The 20,492-nt window shown below is 63.5% G+C and overlaps 2 protein-coding genes across 2 annotated transcripts; one reads left to right on the top strand and one right to left on the bottom strand.

Annotated features, from left to right (window-relative positions):
• Nucleotides 1-587: 587 nt before the first annotated feature.
• RTP5 (receptor transporter protein 5 (putative)) lies at nucleotides 588-3,895 on the bottom strand. Its single transcript, XM_065917352.1, has 2 exons — nucleotides 3,744-3,895; nucleotides 588-2,076 (listed from the first exon to the last, which is right to left on the bottom strand). The coding sequence occupies exons 1-2, from the start codon at nucleotides 3,893-3,895 to the stop codon at nucleotides 588-590; spliced, it is 1,641 nt and encodes a 546-aa protein (XP_065773424.1).
• A 7,485-nt stretch (nucleotides 3,896-11,380) lies between these two features.
• Nucleotides 11,381-20,310, top strand: PDCD1 (programmed cell death 1). The gene is made up of 5 exons (XM_065931138.1): nucleotides 11,381-11,516; nucleotides 17,816-18,175; nucleotides 18,361-18,522; nucleotides 19,113-19,147; nucleotides 19,322-20,310. Exons 1-5 carry the CDS (start codon nucleotides 11,441-11,443, stop codon nucleotides 19,535-19,537), a joined length of 849 nt encoding a protein of 282 aa, XP_065787210.1. The 5' UTR covers nucleotides 11,381-11,440; the 3' UTR covers nucleotides 19,538-20,310.
• Nucleotides 20,311-20,492: the final 182 nt, after the last annotated feature.

The raw sequence follows: 20,492 nt of genomic DNA, 5'->3' as shown, positions 1-20,492 counted from the left end.
GATGGCGCTTCTTGAAAAGCGCTGTGGATGAAAATGTTCCCGGGAACCATGAACAAAATGTGGTAAGGTGCTGAGTGGGCCCCTGCCCCTCACTCAGGGAAGGAACCTCCTCAGCTCCTGGGCCCTGGGGTGGGGGGTGCTCGTCAACCACACCTGGAGGGGCTTTCATCTTCCTGAGGAGGTGGTGGTGGTCTCCCCACCCGCAGCTTGTGCTGCACCAGCCCAAGCATCACGTCCAGAGACCCAGTGGCTCCGCAGGAAAGGGTCACCGTGGGACCCCCGGGGGTCGGTGCCCCGTGCCCCCCGCCCTCCCCTGCACACCCTCAGCTCAGCGGAAGGCCGTGAGGCTGCTGCCTCTTAGCTCTTATTTATTGGAGTGTAACACACATTCAGAGCGCCTGGGACACACACGATCAGCTCGGGGAGAGGTCACGGCGTGAGCGCCCACAACACCAGGACTCACCGCGGAGATGGAACACGGAAGCGAGGCGGGCGGGGCAGCCGGGGCCGGGGGTCGCTGCTCGCCAGGCGCCCGGGCAGCACCCCTGGAGGGGGTCCCCCAGGGGACTGACAGGAGGCGCCGCCCTTCATACCCACGGGGAGCGGTCGGGGCTGAACTTGCACAGGTACATTATCCAGAGGACGCAAACGGCCAGCGAGACCCAGATCCAGACCTCTTCGTAGGGGTCAAAGCAGAAGCCCTCAGCCCAGCAGAAGCCCTCGTCCCCGGGGGGCGGGAGGCGGAACCTGGCTGCCCGGGGCCCCGGTTGCTTCGGCTTCTTGGACGAGCCCCAGGGCACCAGGCCATCGCCTTGAGGGCCCCTGGCCTTGCTCCCGGAGCTCTTGCTTTGGATAACACTGAAGACAGAGAAGGGGACGGTGATGGAGCCCTCGCCCAGGGGCACCCAGCTGCCCACATCGGTCCCCGGGAGGCGCTCACGGCCGGCGGCAGGGGGGCCGCAGCTGCCAGCCACCTGCCCTCTGCCTTCAGGGCCACTGGCAGAGGAGGCCGCCGCCCGGCCCTCGTAGGCGAACATGAATGGGAAGGTGAGGGAGCCGTGGACCAGGTCGAACGGGTCGGCGTCTTCCAGGAGCACGTCAGTCAAGGAGGAGGGAAAGGTGACCGAGCCCTCCCCGTTGTCCATGAGGCCGACGATGTAGGTCATGGGCCGCAGGCTGCCTCCAACCGGGACAAGCCTGGTGCTGCTGGACGGGGCGCCCCAGTCGGCGTCCTCGTCCTCGTCCTCATCCCCGTCCTCGCCCTCGTCGGGTTCAGACACGCAGCCAAGCCCTTTGTAGATGAAGCCCGTGGTTGCCTTCGCGCCGCTGAGCAGGAGCCCCTTGCCGTGAAAGACCGGGGCTTTGATATTCACAGGGAAGCGTCTCCCCCTGGACGTGGCCTTGGAGCTGGCAGGCAGGTAGAGGGAGCCCCTGCCGATGATGTGCCGCCCGCCTGCGGGCTCACCTGCCAGCCCCCGGGCCCTGCGCCCGAGGGAGAAGGGGATGGTGATGACCTCCTCGGCCTGGCCGCAGAAGTCCCTGCCCTCGGCGATGGGGCTCCTGATGAAGTCGGCCACGTACAGGGGAACGGCGATGGCGTCGGGGGTGCAGCCCCCGGGGCGGTCGACTAGCAGCCCGCCGCCCAGCGTGCGCAGCTGCCTGCCGGCAGCGGGGGCAGCCTCGTCGCCACTGGAGTACAAGGTGAACCTGCCCTTGATGCTGCCGGCGCTCCTGCCCTCGGGCCCCCAGGCGGGGTCAGGCGGCTGCTGGAAAAAGCAGACCCCCAGGTCGCAGGCCTCACAGCGCTCGCCGAAGCAGACCTCGGGGCCCTGGTCGGAGCCGGGACCCTCCGCGTAGCACTTTTGCGCGATGAACCGCACCAGCTTGCCCAGGAAGAGCCGCACGTTCAGCAGGCTGACGCGGCACTCGGCCCCTCCGGGCGGGCACCGCCGGCACCGCTGGCCCCAGACGCGCATCTTGACCAGCCCGCGCCGGCCGGCCTCGTCCCACCACAGGTGGAAGAGCACGTGCACGTGGGCCGAGGCCCAGCCCCACTGGCAGCGGCCGCACTGGAGCCTGTGGAGGAGAGAGGCGGGTGGGCGAGGGCTCGGCCCGCCTGCCCCGCGCGCCCCCGCGGCCCCACAGCCTGTCCGTGCGCGCCCCCGAGGCCCCACAGCCTGCCCTGCGCGCCCCCGCGCCCCCACAGCCTGCCCTGCGCGCCCCCGCGCCCCTACAGCCTGCCCTGCGCGCCCCCGCGGCCCCGCCAGCCTGAGGCGCCCAAGCACAGGCCTTCCATCCTTTGGCCCCAACATGCCCCGGGTGGCCAGCATGCTGCCTGGGCCCTTCTGGGCTCAGCGCTACATCTGCTGCTGCTCTGTCCTGGCGACCCAGGGTCTCAGCGCCCCTTGGAGACACCACCAGGACCCCGTGGGAGTGAGAGCCGTCTGTGGTGCCCAGGGGGCAGGGCAGGGGGGCTGCAGAAAGGGGGAGCCTGTGCCCCAGGAGAGGGGCCATGGGGGGTGCAGGGAGAACTGGGTGTGGGGGGCGGCCGGGAGGCTGGGTGGCCTTGTGGCCCTGGGCCAGTGCACTCCCGGGACTGCGCGTCCAACCCTCACCCGCAAGGGTGCTGCTCCAGAGGCCAAGGCCCTATATCCCCCTCTCTCCAACTGAGTGACGCCCAGGCCAATCCACCAGAACGTCCCCTGATGGTGGGCTTCCCGCTCCCCACACCCCCACCTGCAGCCTCCGGCTACACATGCTGGGGAGCACCTGGACACGCATGGTGTCCTTGGGACGGAGCTTCCTCCTTTGTTAATTAAGCAGCGCGTCATGGCTGGACGTGGAGACATGGGTCTGCACTAGTGACTGTCCCACCAGCTGGCGCGTCTATGTCAACCAATGCTCAGGGTGCTCATGCAGCCCGTGTGCGACGGCTCCTCCAGGGGGACAGTTATGGGTGGAGAGAAGCCCCCGATACCGTCACTTGCTGACACCTGGGAAAGCCAGCCTCTCACCACACTCCTGACCCCCAGCGCTTCAGACGTTAGGGAGCAGGGGCATCTGTGTCAAAGGACAGCTGCCCGCGGGGGTCCACACGGCCCCTCTCCCTCTGGCCCCCTCCCAGCTGGCCCCTGGGAGACCCCGCGGCTGGTCTGGGCTGTGGCTGCTTGTCTGACGCTGGCTGTCCTCATGAGGGAGGGCACAGTCGCGTGGTGACCCACGGTCCCCGGGGCTCCCGACGTGGCCCCCGCTCAGCCACAGCCCCGGCCGGGACCGCCTCCTCCCTCTTGGGCTGAAGCCCTCCCGGTCCATCCGCTCAGGCCCTCTGCAGGGCAGGGCAGAGACCCACCCTGCTCCCGCTGTCAGCGCCGCCATGGAAACAAGGAGATGCTGCGGTGAACAAAGTCTGCCACAGGCGGAAGGCCATCCACCCCGTGCCAACCGCCCCTGGGCAGGGCCCCCGACTGGCCTGAAGGTGCCCAGCAGGCGGGGACTCAGCTGCCTGCACTGCAGGTAACGGACACACTGCTCCCCCAACACCCCCGCTGCCCGGAAGGGACAGGGAGCTCCTGGCCCGCCCACCCACCTGTTGGGTGCCAAGGCCAGGCAGACACACGCCCGCTCCTGCCTCTCTCAAGGGCCAGGCCACACCCGGCCCTGGCTGGTGGTGAGGTAACCTTGCCACCCCACCCCATTCCCCCAGCCCCTGCCTCCTGGGACCCCACAGGGGCCCACCGCCGCACCTCGAGAGCCCCCGAAGCCGGTACTGGAAACCACTGCTGTCCAGGTGCCCCGAGGCCAGGTTCTCCTGGGGGACCAGCTCCCAGGTGTCTTGGGGCTTCGTCTGGGCCATCAGCTGGGCCAAGGTCTTGGCCCACACGTCCGCCCCGTCCATGCTGTTGCTGAGTCCGCAGTGCGGTCTGAGGGCTGCGCTGGCTCAGACGCCAGGCGAGCACTCACCGCCTCCAGCACTAGCCAATCGCCGCCTTGACAACCACCCGGTCTCCATGGCAGCCGGGTTTGTCTCAGAGAAATGAGAAATGGGCCTCTTTTTCTGATCCCTTTGAGTATTTTTTATTACACAAGCAGTGGGTTTTCGTTTTAGGAAAAATTGGAAACAAGTAATAAAAAGGACGACACAGACGATGATAAAAGTCGCCCTGCGTCCCCGCTGCGGGGCTGAGGTCCGCACGCCTCTGGTGCCTGCAGGCAATCCCACCGAGCACCTCGCCTGCGGGCCTGCTCCTCTCACCCAGCGCACAGCAGTACCCGTGCTTCTGAATGTCTGACATCGCCCAGTCTGCAGCTGGGGTGCAGTCTGCCTACCCGGCCTCCATCCTTGAACCCAGTGCCAAGTCTGCCATCATGAGCAAAGCCGTGAGGAACTTTACTGGACATATATCACTCTAAATTTCCCATTACTTTTCTCCAAACTTTTTATTGGCTAGAAAGGCACTTTTATGTTAAAATACCTTAAACACAGTCAATGCACAGCTTCACAAATGCCTCTAAATTCTTAGCTCGGCACCAGAAGGAGCCAGGCCCCAATAAGTGTCCGCGTGCCCCCAGCCCCCAGAGCCCGCCCTTTCCTGCCGGGGCAGCCCATCAGGGACACCCGGGAGCCTCCTGGAAGAGGGGCCCGCGGCCCGTATCTGTGCCCCGTCCTGTGTGCAGACCTCACCACAGCAGGTCAGGGCTTGGTGACCGTGCGGCAGGTGGCCGGGCTCAAGGACGGAACCACCACTGGTCACGCAGGGTGGGGAGGGGCTTGCGCCCAGAAGCCAAGGGGGCAGCCTCATCTGCGGGCAAGCAGCTAAGTGTGAGAGTGAGATAGAGCAGGAGAGTATTGGGATGTGCCTGAGGGAAGGTTCCATAACATTGGACCAGGTAACCGGAGAAAGTCCTACGTTTCCCATTCCACTTTCACCTTCTCTGCTCACCAGTGCAGAGATGATGACATGATGGTTGGCACTCCTGCAGACAAGCTGACCTTGCAGACAGAAGCCACTGCTGCTCAGCAAGGAGAGAGCCTGGATCCTTGAGGGCAGTTGGAGTCCTGATACCACTTCAGGGTCACCTGCCCCCGGATTTCTTCTTTAAGACAGAAATAAACTTCTAGCAGTCACTGTTATCTTTGTTGTTGTTCAGTCACTAAGTCATGTAAAATTCTTTGTGACCCCATGGACTGCAGCATGCCAGGCTTCCCTGTCCTTCACGATCTCCCAGAGTTTGCTCAAACTCATGTCCATCAAGTTGGTGATGCCATCCAACCATCTCATCCTCTGCCGTCCCCTCCTGCCTTCAATCTTTCCCAACTTCAGAGGCTTTTCTAGTGAATTGGTTCTTTGTATCAGGTGACCAAAGTATTGGAGTTTCAGCTTCAGCATTAGTCCTTTCAATGAACACTCAAGACTGATTTCCTTTAGGAAGGACTGGTTGGATCTCCTTGCAGTTCAAGGGACTCCCAAGAGTCTTCTCCAACACCACAGTTTGAAAGCATCAATTATTCGGCGCTCAGGTTTCTTCATAGTCCAACTCTCACATCCATACATGACTACTGGAAAAACCAAAGCTTTGATTATACGGACGTTTGTCTGCAAAGTGATATGTCTGCTTTTTAATACGGGGTATAGGTTTGTCGTAGCTTTTTTTCCAAGGAGAAAATGTCTTTTAATTTCATGGCTGCAGTCACCGTCCACAGTGATTTTGGAGCCTAAGAAAATAAAATTTGTCACTGTTTCCACTTTTTCCCCATCTATTTGCCATGAAGTGATGGGAATGGATGCCATGATCTTAGTTTTTTGAATATTGAGTCTTAAGCCAGCTTCTTCCCTCTTCTTTCACTTTCATCAAGAGGCTCTTTAGTTCCTCTTTGCTCTCTGCCATTAGGGTGGTGTCATCTGTATATGTTACCTTAGGGAAGCTTTTCCCGGGAAATTTTTGGTTATCACCCAGCCCATCATTGCAATTCTAAGATCCTGAGTTTTGCTAGTGAGTCTGGGCTGTGCTGTGTACGAGCTGTCCCCCTCCCGGTAGCCCCTCCAGGCACAGTGGCCCCGGCTGTGCCTGCCCTGTGCTGGGTGTGGGCCCCCTCACGCTGCCAAGACTGGACCACCCCAGGCCACCAACAGGCCCCTCGTCTCCAGAGACCACCAGCTGTCTCTGACTCTGGGGGAGAGTCTAGCAATCATGACTCACCACCCCATCCTGAGAAATAACCTTTGGGTGGTGATGCGAGGAGCCAGTCAACTCTGACCTATCACTCAGGACCCCCTCAGCCTATCCCGGAGGTGCAGATGGCGGGGAGGTCAGCCTTCACATGCCTTTATCTGGCTGCCCGTTTATCTGCCCCCCAAACCCACAAGCCCAGCCCTCCACGAAAGATGCTTACGGGGTCCGCTAACAGATCCATCAGCCATAAACATCTCCTCCTCTTGGCAGAGAAACAAGGGGCGAGGCAGAACGCAGCACCACCCCACACGGGAGGCATGTTCTGGAGCCGGGGTCTGTGTGAGTCCCCCCGGAGGAGGGGTTGGAGAGGCCCTTCTGCTGAAGGACGGGCTCCCACAGCAGGCTCAGCGGCCACTCCCTCTGCCTCCTGCCCTCCACCTGCTGCCCTGGGACCAGCCTCCTCGAGGCACCGACGACTGCAGACCAGCTCAGATGGGGGGGTGGAGAGAAGCGTCAGCAAACCAGGTACCGTTTCCACACGATCACCCCCCAAGGAACACAGCGAGGGCCACCCTCCTGGTGGACGCGCTCTGGCCTCCTCCTCAGCGACACTCGCCCCCCAGCCAGGGCGCGGGGGTAGCCCCCACACAGGGGCCTCCGGTGGAGAGTGAGAACACAGACCTCCCACAGTCCAGGTGAGCCCCCATCTGCCCCGACCTGGACCTGACTGGCTCCCCGGAGCCTCCACCACGACCCTGGGCCAGACCACAGCCCGCTTTGGGCAGGTGTGGGAGTGGAGGAGGCAAGACAGCCCAGCAGGGAGGCGACAGGCCTGGCCGCCAGCTCAGGGTCGGGGGTTACAGGGTCCGCCCGAGGCCGCCAGCTGACACTTTGCTTCACCAACCTTGGGCGTGGGCAGCAGACGGGTTAGGATAGCCAGACCAAGAGAGCCGGGGGCAGAGCCTCTCTCAGTGCGTGCCAGGCTCCCCCTGCCCCCGGACCTCCGCAGAGGGGCGCACTCCCTGAATCCTGGGCCCTTCGGCCCACCCGAGGGCCCAAGCCCCAGCACGCGGTCAGGCTGCGTACCTGGGGGCCGCAGGCGGCGGACGGGGTCTGGGCCGGCAGCAGGCATGCAGCCCCATCCAGCTGAGCGTCCCAGCGGTGTTTCCCAATGGGCAAGTCTCAGCACTCAGCCCGGCTGCTGCCAAGCAAGGGGCTGGCACCTCCCCCAGATCCCACAGGAGCCAGGACACCAAGCAACACAGGAGAGGGACAGGGACCCAGGGCGGCGGCCGAGGCACCTCCGAGAGCACCTCAGCGCTCCGAGGCAAGGGCGGCCCGTCCAGGGGGTGGTGCCTCCTCGTCCGCCCCCGTTGGTCTGCCTCCAGAACCTGGCGGGCTGCCCCTCAGCCGCCTGGGCGACTGGCCAGTGAGAGAGGCCAGAGGTGCACGCACAGGCACACACACGCATGTGAGCACTGCACACACACACCCATAAACACACAACACACACATACCTGCACTCTGCACACGTACTAGCAAACACACCACACACACCTACACAGCCTGACCCACATACGAGCACAAGCCTACACACAAAACACTTTCTTGTGAACACCTGTACACACATAAACACACACACCACGCACATACCTGCCTGTGAGCACATGCATGCCCACACACATGCAAAAACATGAACACATACACATGAGCACACATTTTGGGAAATTTTAAATATTAATTTTCATTTAAACTCCTAACAGCATTCTGGCAAATTCAGAAATGAGGGGGACCCCACCACATTAGCAAATACCCCCGCTGTCTTTAGTCTTGTGTATAATAAATGATGAAAATATTTCATCTTCATTTTTTAATTTGATTCTTAAATTGGGCAGATAAATTCAGTATTCTTTTTTAACTTCTGGGAAATGCTTCAAAAACAGGCTAGAGCAGAAGGTTTTTATTTGCAAACACTATTAACCATTTCCTGTTCCAACCTCAGACTGGCTGTGAACTCACCACCCTCCCGGTTTGGGGCATCATTTCCCCCTCCAAGTGTGGGTCAGGGGTCACTGACATCACCATCCTCTGGCCCCTCAGAAGCAGTTTTCGGTGGCCCCCCTGCTTCCTGTGTTTCTCCCGTAATGGAAACATCCCTCCAGCTCCAGCGGCGTCTCAGGAGCTCAGGGAGCCCCTCTTCCCCACTTTCTCTCCATCCCTGTCCTCCCCTGGTGTCACCTCAGCCAGGCCAGGCACACCTTGGAAACCCTAGGTCCCCTCTTGTCAAGGCCGAAAGATGGAGCCCAGTGCCTGCCTCGCTGAGAACCCTGTGGGCCCTTTCGCTTCCTTCACTGCTGGCCCGTGGGCTCCTGCGGTCCGTCCAGCAGGAAGCAGCCAGCAGCCAGACAGACCTGCCAACACAGCACACACCCCACAGCACCAGGGACTGCGGGGACCAGGGCTGCTCACCAGGCCCTGCCCGCAAGCTCCTCCCTGACGGACCCCTGGCTGGATCCACCCAGGTGGGCCTCAGCAGAGAAGGGCCAAGCGTGCCCACCCGCCACGGGGCACAGTGAGGAGCCCAGCAGGGACGCATGGATGCGCGGACCCCTGTCCATGGGGTCCTGCCGCACGGGCTACCCCACTGTGTACTTTGTGGAGACAAACCAGATGCTAGAGGATGGACGCGTGGGTGCAGGGTGAAAGGGCAGAGAGCTGGGAGTGGCTCTGAGAGGCACGGGGGTCCCGTGATGACAGCCGGCGTCATCTCAGGGGGAGGGAGGCAGGCCGTCATGGGTACATGGTACAGCACCCAACACACACGCCGGCCCGGGAAGTAAACCAGGACCCTCCGCACCCCCTCGGGGGGCCGCAGCCATGGCCGTCCTGGTGGTACCAGCGGGCGGCTGTGTGAGATGCCGTCCCTGAGAAGGTCTGGCCCCTGTGCAGGACCAGCCCTGCTACTGTCACGCCTGGGGCACTCCTGCAGTGACCGCCTCCCCAGAGGCCCCACTGCACCCACTCCTGGGCATGTGAAAGGGTCACATGTGGGGTCAGGGATGGTCAGCCCCGCTGCGACCCTGACTGAAATGTCCCAAACCTGAAGGGGTGAGACCAGGACACAAGGACAGGCCGCCAGCAGGATGCAGGGAGAGGCAGGTGGAGCCTGACCACCCGCCTCCCACCGGCCGGAGAGCCCGACCCGTCCAGTGAAGCGTGGGGCGGGGGGCTCAGGCCGGACACTCTGTGCAGTGGGGACGGGGCGGGGGAGGCAGTGTGGGGACGGTGTGTGGGGATGGGGTGTGGAGGAGTGTGTGTGGGAGAGTGTGTGTGGGGATAGTCTGTGGGGATGGTGTGGGGATGGGGTGTGTTTGGACGGGGTGTGTGGGGGGACAACGTGTTGATAGGCAGCAGGAGCTGGCTTGTGGGGATGGCACCCAGAGGCCCTGGGATCCCTACTCTTCCCTCACTTGCCGGGGCCCCTCCCCAGGCTCTGGCCCAGTTGTCCTGCTGGTCTTGCCCTCCCCAGGCTCTGGTACCCCCTCCCTACCTCCAATGTCTGTTCCCCCTTCATCCTTCGGTCCCCTCCCACCCCGACCCTCCTGCAGTTCAAGAGCCCCCTTCAGCCTGCCAAGTCTGGGCCACCCGCCCAGCCCACCGCCCTGGGGCGTCAGTGAGAGTCGGGGGCAAGAGGTTGGGAGGGAGGGGCCACCAGGAGTGGGGAAGGAAGGGAAGTGGGGCAAGAGGGAGATAGAGGCACCGGCCGGGCTCTCACAGGTGGGGCAGAGGCGAGGGGTGGTGAGGAGGCCCCAGGGTCTGAGAGCAGCCCCCTCCCCACACCCCCACTGCAGCCTGGTCCTCAGGGGACAGAGTGCTCCCCACACAGCCCACTGCAGCCTGGTCTTCAGGGGACACAGTGCTCCCCACACAGCCCACTGCAGCCTGGTCCTCAGGGGACAGAGTGCTCCCCACACAGCCCACTGCAGCCTGGTCCTCAGGGGACAGAGTGCTCCCCACACAGCCCACTGCAGCCTGGTCCTCAGGGGACACAGTGCTCCCCACACAGCCCACTGCAGCCTGGTCCTCAGAGGACAGAGTGCTCCCCACACAGTCCACTGCAGCCTGGTCCTCAGGGGACACAGTGCCCCACACACACAGCCCCAGGCCCGCTGTGAGTGCCCACGTGCCTCCCGGGGCCGGGGTCAGCAGGGACCCCTCCCGTCCTCCACTCTGTCCCCGCGGCCTCCTCCGGGGCTGGCGCCTGGGAGTGGCCCTCTCTTCACCGCTGAGCCTCCTCCGCCCAGCACCTCGCTTCGCCGGAGATAGTGTCTTTGATGCTCTTTTTCCACTGTTTCAGTTTTCTTTAATGTTTTCCCTTCACAGCAAACCCCGGGTGTCAGAGCCGGGGCTGAGCGCCAGCTGTCAGGCAGTTTCTGTCTCTGTCATCTTAGCTGACGAGACCTACGCACCGCACCGCTAATATCAGCAGTTTCGTTTTTCCTGTTTTCCATTCATTAGAACAAAATGCTTAGAGCGAAATGCAGTGAATGACCCAGTGACTTAACAAACACCGGGGCTGGGCGGCCAGGCCAGGCTCCTGAAAACTCCAGGCCCACCCCCACCACTGGGGGCTCAGAAGGCTTCTGCCAGTGGAAAGAGGTGGAAGTGAGGCCGTCCCCCACCTGGGGCCTCCTGAGAGCCGGCCCCAGGAGCCCCCCGTCCACGCGAGGCCAGCGGGACCACCGAGGGGGTGGGGAGGGGCCCAGCGCCCTGGGTAGGACGGGAGGCACGGGTCGCAGGTGGGCCTGGAAGAAAGACCCCGGAGCCTCGCCGCCCACCGCCACTGGGGAGGCTGCCACAGCCATCGGGGAGGTCTGGCATGGCAGGGGCCCGCCCCCGCGCTCACTGCCCCCAGCAGAGTGGTTCGGCACAGGGACACTGGGAGCTGGGCCCAGAGAGGGCAGGGCTGGCCGGGGGAGGAAGGCAGAAGACCCTCCCCTGGCCCAGGGGGCTCCCGGCCTCAAGAAGGGGCAGCCACCCAGAAAGAGCCGAGAGCCTCCCCGGGCTGGGGGGCCGACCCACCTCCTCCGCCTCCTGCCCGCGTCTCCGCTCCTCTCCCCCTCTCAGCGTCTGTGCTGAGTGTGTCTCTCCCACCAGGAAGAGGGGGTGGGCTGGGGGCGGGGCCCTCCGACAGCCCGGGACAGCTTCCTCTCCTCTCCTGCGGCAGTGGAGGCTGTGAGCGGCATGCGGGCGGGCGGGCGCCCTGGGCATGGGGACCCCGCGGGCGCCGTGGCCGCTCCTCTGGGCCGTGCTACAGCTGGGCTGCTGGCCAGGATGGCTCCTAGGTAGGTGGGCCGGGGCTGGGTGGCGCGGGTCAGGGCCGGGCCTCCCCTTCGCAGTCTCCGGCCGGTGGGACCGGGCCCCTGAGGCCCAGCAAGGCCCCTGGCAGGGCGCTGTGTGGCCTCGGACCAGGGAAGGGCCCTCTCTGGGCTCCGACTGCTCACCTGCCGTCCTCGCCCGGGGTGGGCCCGTCCTCGCCCGGTTGGGCCCCATCCTTGCCGAGAGGTGAGCGCGTCCCCGCTGGGGAGCAGGCAGGAGGGCCCCGCTCTCACTGGGCGGCCTGAGGGACGGGGTGGGGGGCTTATGCCCCCCCTGTAGGCTGACAGCGCTGGACTGCCAGAGCCCCAGGCCCAAGGCCCACTTGTGTTCTCCTGCGGGAAAACAGACTGGCATCTCCGTGAGGGCACAGGCTGGACGGCCTGACGATGTTGCTCCAATTATGTCAGCAGGTCCGGGCTCCAGTAACGCCCATTCAGCCCCCACCGCCTCGTGGGCCTGGGCCATGCCCCTCTGGGTCTGTGAGAAGGCGCCCAGGGGCACGGGGCCAGGAGCGTCCGCAGGGCTTCCAGAAGGGGGCTGCCCCCAGCATGCTGTGGCCGTTCCCCGGGAGGCCCTGCAGGCCCACGGCCAGAGCCTCGTGGTCAGGGAGGCGCCCCTCCTGGCTCCCCTCGCCGTCAGCCGCAGTGCCAGGTCCTGCCAGAGGGGAACACCAGCGAAGCGGGCTCCCAGCCAGCCCTAGGGCCGGTCCTCTGGACCTCACTGGGCTCGGGGGGCCAGGGCCTTGGAAGGGCCACGGTGAGGGGCGCAGCCCTGACCCCCTGGCCGCTCGTCCTGGACTCCAGTGCCCAGAGCCCCTCAGGCGTCTGTGCCCGGCCCGGGCCTGGCCAGCAGCACAGGGCAGCCGGGCCTCCCTGCTATCCTTCCTCCCCGGCCCTGCTCAAGGTGGACAGAGCAAAACTCAAGGCTGTGGTCAGTGGCCCAGGAGCCTGTGGTGACAAGGCGCCCCGCGGGGAGCCCTGGGGGTCCAGGCGTGGCGCGGGGAGGGGTGGGGACGGGGTGCGTGTCGTCCGGGAAGAAGGGCCGAGGCTGGGGTGGGGATGACTTGTCGCCAGTGACCTGCTCCCCTCCAGGGTCCCCTCCCAAAGAAGGGAAGGATCAAAACATTAAAGGGGTCAGTGCCGGGGAGTTTGGAACACCTTCCTTGACCTCTCTGAGCAGAAATTTTCCCACCTGCAGTTTGGGGATAAAGTGCCTAATGTATAGTGTCATGAGAACTTCATCTTGTAAGAACTGTCTGGCACTGCCTATGACATACTTTTTCTAAGTCAGATTCTTTATCTTTTTCAACTTACAATCTTGAAAAGTATTTGAAAGATACAGAAAAGGTACAAAAACACAGCGGGGAACACCCTGCACCCAGAGTGGCCAACCGGCGACCCCGGCCCCGCGGCGTCCTGGGTCAGTGTGCTGGGCTGCCGCGGTGCCCCCCGCCCCAGGCTGGCCACATGGACCTCAGAAGCCTGTGGGCCGGCGGCTCTGGAGGCGGGAAGTCAGGGGGTCCTCGGCTCGCAGGGTCCCCTCCCCCCGAGGCCCCTCCCGGCCCCAGGCAGCGGCAGGGATGCTGGGTGTCCCTCGGCCTGTGGACACCCCAGCTCTGCTCCGTGTCCCGCGGCATGCTCCGTCTGCAGGCCTGTTCATGTCTCTTCCCCAGTAAGGACACCGTCACGGCGGGTTAGGGGCCACAGACCAACACCTCATCTCGACCGACCCTGCCAGAAAAGACCCCGTTTCCCATGAGGCCGCATTCTGGGGGGCTGCTGAATGCCTGGATCTGGGGCCGGCACAGCCCACAGCCCTCTCGGTCCACACAGCGGTCACAGAGTCCCCCAAGGCCCAGGGCGGTGGCCCTGCTGCAGGCCAGCTGTTCAGACGCCCTGCGTCCCGAGCCTGCCCTCTGCCTGGCCCCTTCCCTGATGAGCGGAGTCAAGGACCCCGCCTCCTTGGACCTCCACAGACTCCCTCTCTCTGCCTTTGTCGGGCCTGGCATTCTTCTTTTCTTTTTTTAATCAAATCTCTAATTTATTTTTGATATGGAAATCCTTAGAATTAGGAAGTTTTGAGATATAATTGGCATGCCTCATCATATTCGTTTCAGGTATACCATGTAATGACCTGACACTTGTATATATTCCAAAACGATCATCAGAGTGGGTCTGGCCAATATCATCACCGTATACAGGTACCAGCTTTTTCTTGTAAGGAGGATTTTCAAGATCTACTCTCCTAGCTACTTTCAAATATGCAGTACAGTATTATTAACCCTAGTCCCCAAGCTGCAGATCACATCCCAAGGACTTATTTATACCTGGAAGTTTCTGCATTTTGACTGCCTTCACCCATTCCCCCCACCTCAACCTCTGGCAATGGTTGTCCCGGTGGCTCAGTGGTAAAGGACCCGCCTACCAACGCAGGAGACGCTGGTCCCATCCCTGGGTGGGGAAGATCCTCTGGAGGAGGAAATGGCTACCCACTCCAGTATTTCGCCTGGGAAATCCCATGGACAGAGGAGCCTGGTGGGCTACAGTCCGTGGGGGAGTCAGACATGCCTGAAGTCACTGAGCATGAACCTCTGGCAAATGCAGGTCTGTTCTTTACACCCATGAGCTCGGTTTTTATCTTGCTTTGTTTTGGGGTTTTTTGTTTGTTTCTCTGTTTTTTTAGATTCCACATATAAGTAAAATCATACAGTATTTGTCTTTATCTGTGCGACTTACTTCACTAAGTATAATATTCTCCAAGTCCATCCATGTTGTCCCAAGGGACAGGATTTCATTCTTGTTTGTGGCTGAGCAGTATTCCACTGTAGAAATGCACCACATCTTCTTTCCCCTCCTCTGGCGATGGCACTTAGCTTGTTTCCATGTCTTGGCTGCTGTAAACGACGCTGCTATGAACACTGAGGTGTATGTATCTCCTAAATGAGTGTTTCAGTTTCCTTCAGATAAAAACCAAGTGAAATTGGTGGATCATGTGGCAGTTCTATTTTTAGTTTTTAAGGAGCCTTCACACCTCACACCAGTTTCCAGTCTTCTCCACATCCTCTTCACCACTTGCTATCTCTAGTCTTTTCGATGACGGCCGTTCCAGCAGGTGCGAGGGGCCAGCTCACTCTGGTTTCTGTGTGTATTCCCGATTCCCGATGATCAGTGACACTGAGCACCTTTCCATGTCCCTGTGGCCCACCTGCACGTCTTCTTGGGGAAAATGTCTCCTCAGGTCCTCTGCCCATTTTTTAATCAGATTGTTTGGGGGTTTGCTATTGCTTTAAGAATTTTTTATATGCTCTGGGTGTTAACCCCTTATCAGATGTGTGACTTGCAAGCATTTTCTCCCGTTCGCTAGGCTGCCTCTTCAGTTTTCGATGGTGTCCTTTGCTGAGCAGAAGCTCTTTGGTCGGATGCAGCCCCGCATGTCTATTTTGGGTTCTGCTGCAGGTTAGGGGTAGCTTTTGTTGTGCTGGCATTTCTGAAGGACCCAGGGAGGGCGTGGCTGTCATTCACTTGTAGGAGGTCACAGACATGCTAGCCCTTCCTGGGGCACCTTTGGGGGACCCCACGATGAGGTCACTCCCTCCGGGTCCACTGCCAAGGAGAGGAAGGTGCATCTTTCCCTTGGGATGAACTGGAGACCCGAGGCAGAGACCCCACAGCCATGAGCAGTGCTTTCAGCACCACTGGTGGGTGCTGCCCAAATCAAGTATCAGTGGGCAGCTGTGAAATGCACTCTGAGCCCACCTCGAGGCTCACAGCCCATCCCGCACCCCCAGGTTCCCTCCCCACTGACCCTGGTGGGGCTCAGCTTTCTCCTCAGCCCTCTTCTCAAAGAGAAAAGAAAGACTGGGGGCCCCTCATTGACATTTCATTGTTACAGAAATAGGCAACATTTAAATTTTCAATTCATAAACAATATAAGAGCAGGCTTCACAGGTGTTCCTACCGCAAGGATAAAGTGAGGCCCCCTGTTCTCGAGAGGAAGCTCGGTACCGCCTCACAGGCCAAGGCTGAACAGGGACGCGCGCATAGCAGGACCCAGGCCCCAGGCCCCCCGGCTGTCCGCCACCCAGGGCTCCTGCCCAGGCCTCCGTCTGCTCTGGGCCTTTTCTGGACTCCTGCTCGGAGCAGCCCATCTTTCTCCCTCTGGGGGCCGCCAGGTACCCCGTGAGGGTCCGCTCTGGGACCCCACATCCCGGTCCGGCCCCCGGGGCCCCTGACAGCCAAGGCCCTGGGAGGCGAGCAACCCCTCGGAGCTGGGTCCTGAGCACCCAGAGGGGACAGGCCGCCCCCCTCACTGCCCCACGGGCTCCACCCTTGACCGGGCCTCAGGCCCAGTGGCCTCCAGCCCCAGTCTCCAGCCACAGGGTGAGGCCCGGTGAGGGCGGGGTGGGCATCCCGGCGGAGGCAGGGCTGGGCTGGAGGACAGGCTGAGAGGCAGTGGGGGTCCACATGGTCCAGACAGAGCAGGGCCCTGTCAGCCACCAGCAGGGACCGGCCATCCCAGGGCCCGAGCAGGATGAGGGCAGCTGTATAGAGGAAAGCCGGGCAGCCCAGGGTCCAGCTCATCCAGTTCTGACTCCATGAGGCCCCATAAAGGGCAAACAGCTGGTCACCGATTCAGGCTGGGGGTGCCACTGAGGACCTGACCTGAAGGCAGCCAGGTCCCCCCAGACACACACGGCCTGCCAGCAAATGTCCACACAGGGGCTCAGAGCAGGGGGGCCTGCTGGGGGTGCACGCAGGAGCGGGCTCACTCAAGGCCTCAGCAGGTGGGACCAGAGGTGGTGTGGGTGTGGCGGGTGGGGGCACAGTCTGGGACCGCCACCCAGAACGGGGCTCCTGGGGTGTCTGTGTGGCCCCAGACTCAGGCTGGCGGCGGGTGTAAGTCGGGGGGCAGCAACCAAGGGCCACGTGCAGAGCAGGGATGAGCTGGGCCAGCGGAAAGAGGACCAGTGTTCTCAGCTCGGCACACCAGCACCACCACACAGCTTTGGCCGAATCTGTGCTCACTTGTACCTAAAGCAGCGGGGCGGGGTGGGGGGTCCTCCACAGAAACAAGGAGCCGCCCTCCACAGGGCCTGGGAGACCCCAGGCCTGGAGGGGCGGGGCGGTGCTGGGGCGGCTGTCCGCAGGCGGAGAGCTGGGTCCAGAACGGGCAGCGCAGGCCCGCCGCTCCCCGCCGTGGTTCTCAGGAGCTCCACATGCAATCAGGAGCCACCCTGCACCCTCCAGCCACAGGGCCGCTCCCTGAGAAGGGGGCACCACGTCAGCCTTGACCCCGAGGTGGGTGCGGTGGGCATCTCCCAGGAGGGGCGTCATCCCCCGCCCAGCCAGCGAGTGGGTGTGAGCCTGTGAGTGTGCACACCCACGCGTGTGCGTGGGAACGTGCATGTGTGCGTGTGTTGCCGAGCCAGTCCCTGAATGTGGTGAGGCATCCCCCAGTGGGCCCTGGCAGGAGGTGGCTGGTGTGGTTTGGGCGTGTCCCTCGGTGGGCCCTGGCAGGCCATGGCGGGCCTGTTTTGGGACGTGCGGGCAGAGCTCAGACCTATCCTCAGGTGAGCGACAGCCCCGCTGGCCTCTGAGCACCAGTCCCTGAGTTGTGGCAGAAGATACAGAGGGTCTCTCACTCACTGCCTGGTCAGCAGCGCCCGCCGTGGGGTAGCAGGGTTCCAACAATGAGCTTGTCCTGAGATGGAGCTTGCTCCCCTCCACGGGACGCCCCCAGAGGTTACCCACCCCTCCCCTGCTCAGAGCAGGGAGGACCCAGGGCACTGGAGCTGGGACCATGCGGGTCAGACCTGCAGGGACTGGCAACTGGGCTTCAGCAAGGGAGAGGCTGGGGGCCCTTACCACCCGGGGGAGCAGAAATGAGGGCCTGGAGGTCAGAGCCAGCCCCAGATCAGTACACTCAGAGGACAGGGTCCCACCATGGAGCTGTCTATGAGACGTAAGCGTCCTGTCCCCGGGGGCGAGCGTCCTGTCCCGGGGAAGAGCGTCCTGTCCCGGAGTTGAGCGCGCTGTCCCTGGGGAAGAGCATCCTGTCCCGGGGGTGAGCGCGCTGTCCCTGGGGAAGAGCATCCTGTCCCTGGGGCAAGCATCCCATCCCGGGGGCGTGCATTCTGTCCCTGGGGGCGAGCAGGGCGTGGGGGCAGAAGCACGCGGCAGAGCCTCCTCGTTCGCAGGGCTGAGGGAAGGTGAGGGGCCGGGGCCAGGGGCCGTCCCTGCCCACCTCACGCCCGCTTTCCCCACAGAGGCCTCCAGCAGGCCCTGGAGCGCCCTCACCTTCTCCCCCGCCCGGCTGGTGGTGCCCGAGGGGGCAAACGCCACCTTCACCTGCAGCTTCTCCAGTAAGCCGGAGCACTTCGTCCTCAACTGGTACCGCATGAGCCCCAGCAACCAGACAGACAAGCTGGCCGCCTTCCCCGAGGACCGCAGCCAGCCCGGCCGCGACCAGCGCTTCCGCGTCACGCCACTGCCCGGCGGGCAGCACTTCCTCATGAGCGTCGTGGCCGCCCAGCGCAACGACAGCGGCGTCTACTTCTGCGGGGCCATCTACCTGCCCCCCCGGACGCAGATCAACGAGAGCCACCGCGCGGAGCTCACAGTGACAGGTGTGGGCGCCGGAGACCTGAGCGCGGGGCAGGCCCCGGGGCTGGGGTGGGAGCCGCCACGGCAGGGTGGCCTCGGGGTTGCCAGGCTCCGTGCCCAGGGGCAGGCTTGGAGACCGCGTGTGCGGGCGTAGGACTTGGAGGAGCGGGGCCCTGGGTGCCCGGCTCTGACCCCTGTCCTCCTGCAGAGGGGGTCCTGGAGCCGCCCACGGAGCCCCCCAGCCCCCAGCCCAAGCCTGAAGGCCAGATGCAGAGCCTGGTCATCGGCGTCACTAGCGTCCTTCTGGGGGTCCTGCTGCTGCTGCTGCTGATCTGGGTCCTGGCTGCGGTCTTCCTCGGGGCTACTCGAGGTGATGAGTCCCCGAAGGCTCTGCCCCCTGCCCCCTCCCTCACCTCCTGCCCCGTTCCTGTCCCCTCTGTGTCCCCCCTCAGGGAGGGGCTGGACTGGGCCTCCAGGGTCGGGGGTCCCCTCGGAAGCCCCGGTGCTGCCCTCCCCTGGGCCTGCTCCCGCGGAGGCGGGGAGGGAAGGCAGCCCCCACCACGGCCATCACCCGGGCTGGACCTCAGCCAGGGCACTGAGTTCTTCTAACCGCTGGGCACCCGAGGCGACAGCCACAGTGACGCGCCCGCGTGGGTGTCGTCTCGTCACGGGACCTCACCTCCCTCCCTCGGATGTGTGTGGGGACGTGCGGGGACCACTGACGACGCGCCCACGGTGCGCCCCGCGGGGCTGGCGGAGGGCCTCTGGGCTGGGCCACGTGGGATGCCCGGGAGCCCGCTGGGCCCTGGGGCTCAGACAGCTCAGGTCCCAGAGGGGCCCTGAGGGTCTAGGGGGGAGGCCGGAGGACCCGGTGCCTTTCTTGGGGCCCAGGGACCCCCCGAAGCCCCAGCTCACTACTGCAGGGCCTTGGGGCTCCCTGACTCGGGTACTTCTCTGCAGGGGGCTGCGCCCGCAGGAGCCAAGACCAGCCTCCGGTGAGTGTCCTTCCTTTGCATCACGGTCAACTGGTCAACTGGGCGGAGCTGCACTCGGGGCGGGGCGGCCTCAGACTAGCCACACCCCTCACCCAACACCAGTGCCAGTCCCAGAAGGGGTGTGTGTGTGTCCGCCCTCGGAGACCGATGACCATTCCCCCCTCTCTCCCCTAGAAGGAGGGCTCCCCCTCTGTGCCGGCCGTCACAGTGGACTACGGGGAGCTGGACTTCCAGTGGCGGGAGAAGACCCCGGAGCCAGCGGCTCCCTGCGTCCCCGAGCAGACGGAGTACGCCACCATCATCTTCCCAAGCCGCAGGGCGTCTGCCGACAGCCCGCAGGAGCCCTGGCCTCTGAGGACCGAGGATGGACACTGCTCTTGGCCCCTCTGACCGGCTTCACTGGCTGGGCAGAGTCCTTCAGACCCTCCGCCCAGAGCCACGGCTGGCCGCCTTCCCTGGAGAAGCATGCGGTGGAGAGGAGAGCGACAGGCCACCGAGGGCTTGAGCCCGGCCCACCGGGGACCTCCCCGCACCTGCCTGCGCCCACCAGCCCTGCCTGGCTCCCCTTTCAATGCTTGCAGCGATCCGGGGACAGGAAGCATCACTGTCCCTAAGAGCAAGCGAGGGAGCCTCGCCCAGGACCCAGGCCCAGCCCTGGACTGAGCTGGCTGGAGCCCCACTTACACAGGCCCACTGCCTCCCAGGGGACCCTGGGGCCTGGAGACTGCCGTGGCGCAGGCTGGTAGACCCAGCACTTGGGTCGCTCAAGGGGCGCATGGGGATGTGCACAAGGTCAGGGTTCCCCAGGCCCTCTGGCTCCCCCAGGCCCGGAAAGAGCCAGGGCGGCAGTGGGCCCTCTGCCCGCACACACGCCAGGCCTTCGCACAGCCCAGGAAACAGGCAATGAAGGGAGTTGGCAGAGCTGCAGTCAGCCGCTGAAACCCTCCTGGGGGCGCAGGGTCTCCATGCATCCCCACGTCTCCTGAACGCCCATTCACGGTGCTACTCAGAGGGGTCTCAGCCAGGCTTCCCCCAGGGTGCTGGGGCAGGGCCCCTCCCCTGTGGCCAGGGTCAGCTCGGCCTGGGTGGGGGGCGTGTGTCCCATGCAGGGGTCCACACACCATGCCCTACTCTGTTACACTGTAATTAAAGAGTGAGAACACTCAGAAAAGGCCTGGAGTTTCCCTGCTCGCTGTTGGGGGAGGAGCGGGGAGGGGCTGGGCAGGGCTGCAGACTGGAGGGAAGGTGGAGGACACAGCGCCCCCCACCTCACTACCCAGGAAAACACCAGGCCTGGAGGGCCCGACCCCCACATTCACATTGCGGCCTGTGAGCTGAAAGCCCC

Source organism: Muntiacus reevesi, chromosome 1 (assembly GCF_963930625.1).
Source record: "Muntiacus reevesi chromosome 1, mMunRee1.1, whole genome shotgun sequence".
In the NCBI taxonomy this organism is placed as follows: Eukaryota; Metazoa; Chordata; class Mammalia; order Artiodactyla; family Cervidae; genus Muntiacus; species Muntiacus reevesi.
This window is presented reverse-complemented; position numbering and strand designations above follow the sequence as displayed.

Coding starts and splice junctions, on each gene's coding strand:
- RTP5 (XM_065917352.1), bottom strand. CDS start 3,895: ATGGACGGGGCGGACGTGTGGGCCAAGACCTTGGCCCAGCTGATGGCC. Junction 2,077..3,743: donor CGGCTTCGGGGGCTCTCGAG/GTGCGGCGGTGG, acceptor TCTCCTCCACAG/GCTCCAGTGCGGCCGCTGCC.
- PDCD1 (XM_065931138.1), top strand. CDS start 11,441: ATGGGGACCCCGCGGGCGCCGTGGCCGCTCCTCTGGGCCGTGCTACAG. Junction 11,517..17,815: donor CTGGCCAGGATGGCTCCTAG/GTAGGTGGGCCG, acceptor CTTTCCCCACAG/AGGCCTCCAGCAGGCCCTGG. Junction 19,148..19,321: donor GGAGCCAAGACCAGCCTCCG/GTGAGTGTCCTT, acceptor TCTCTCCCCTAG/AAGGAGGGCTCCCCCTCTGT.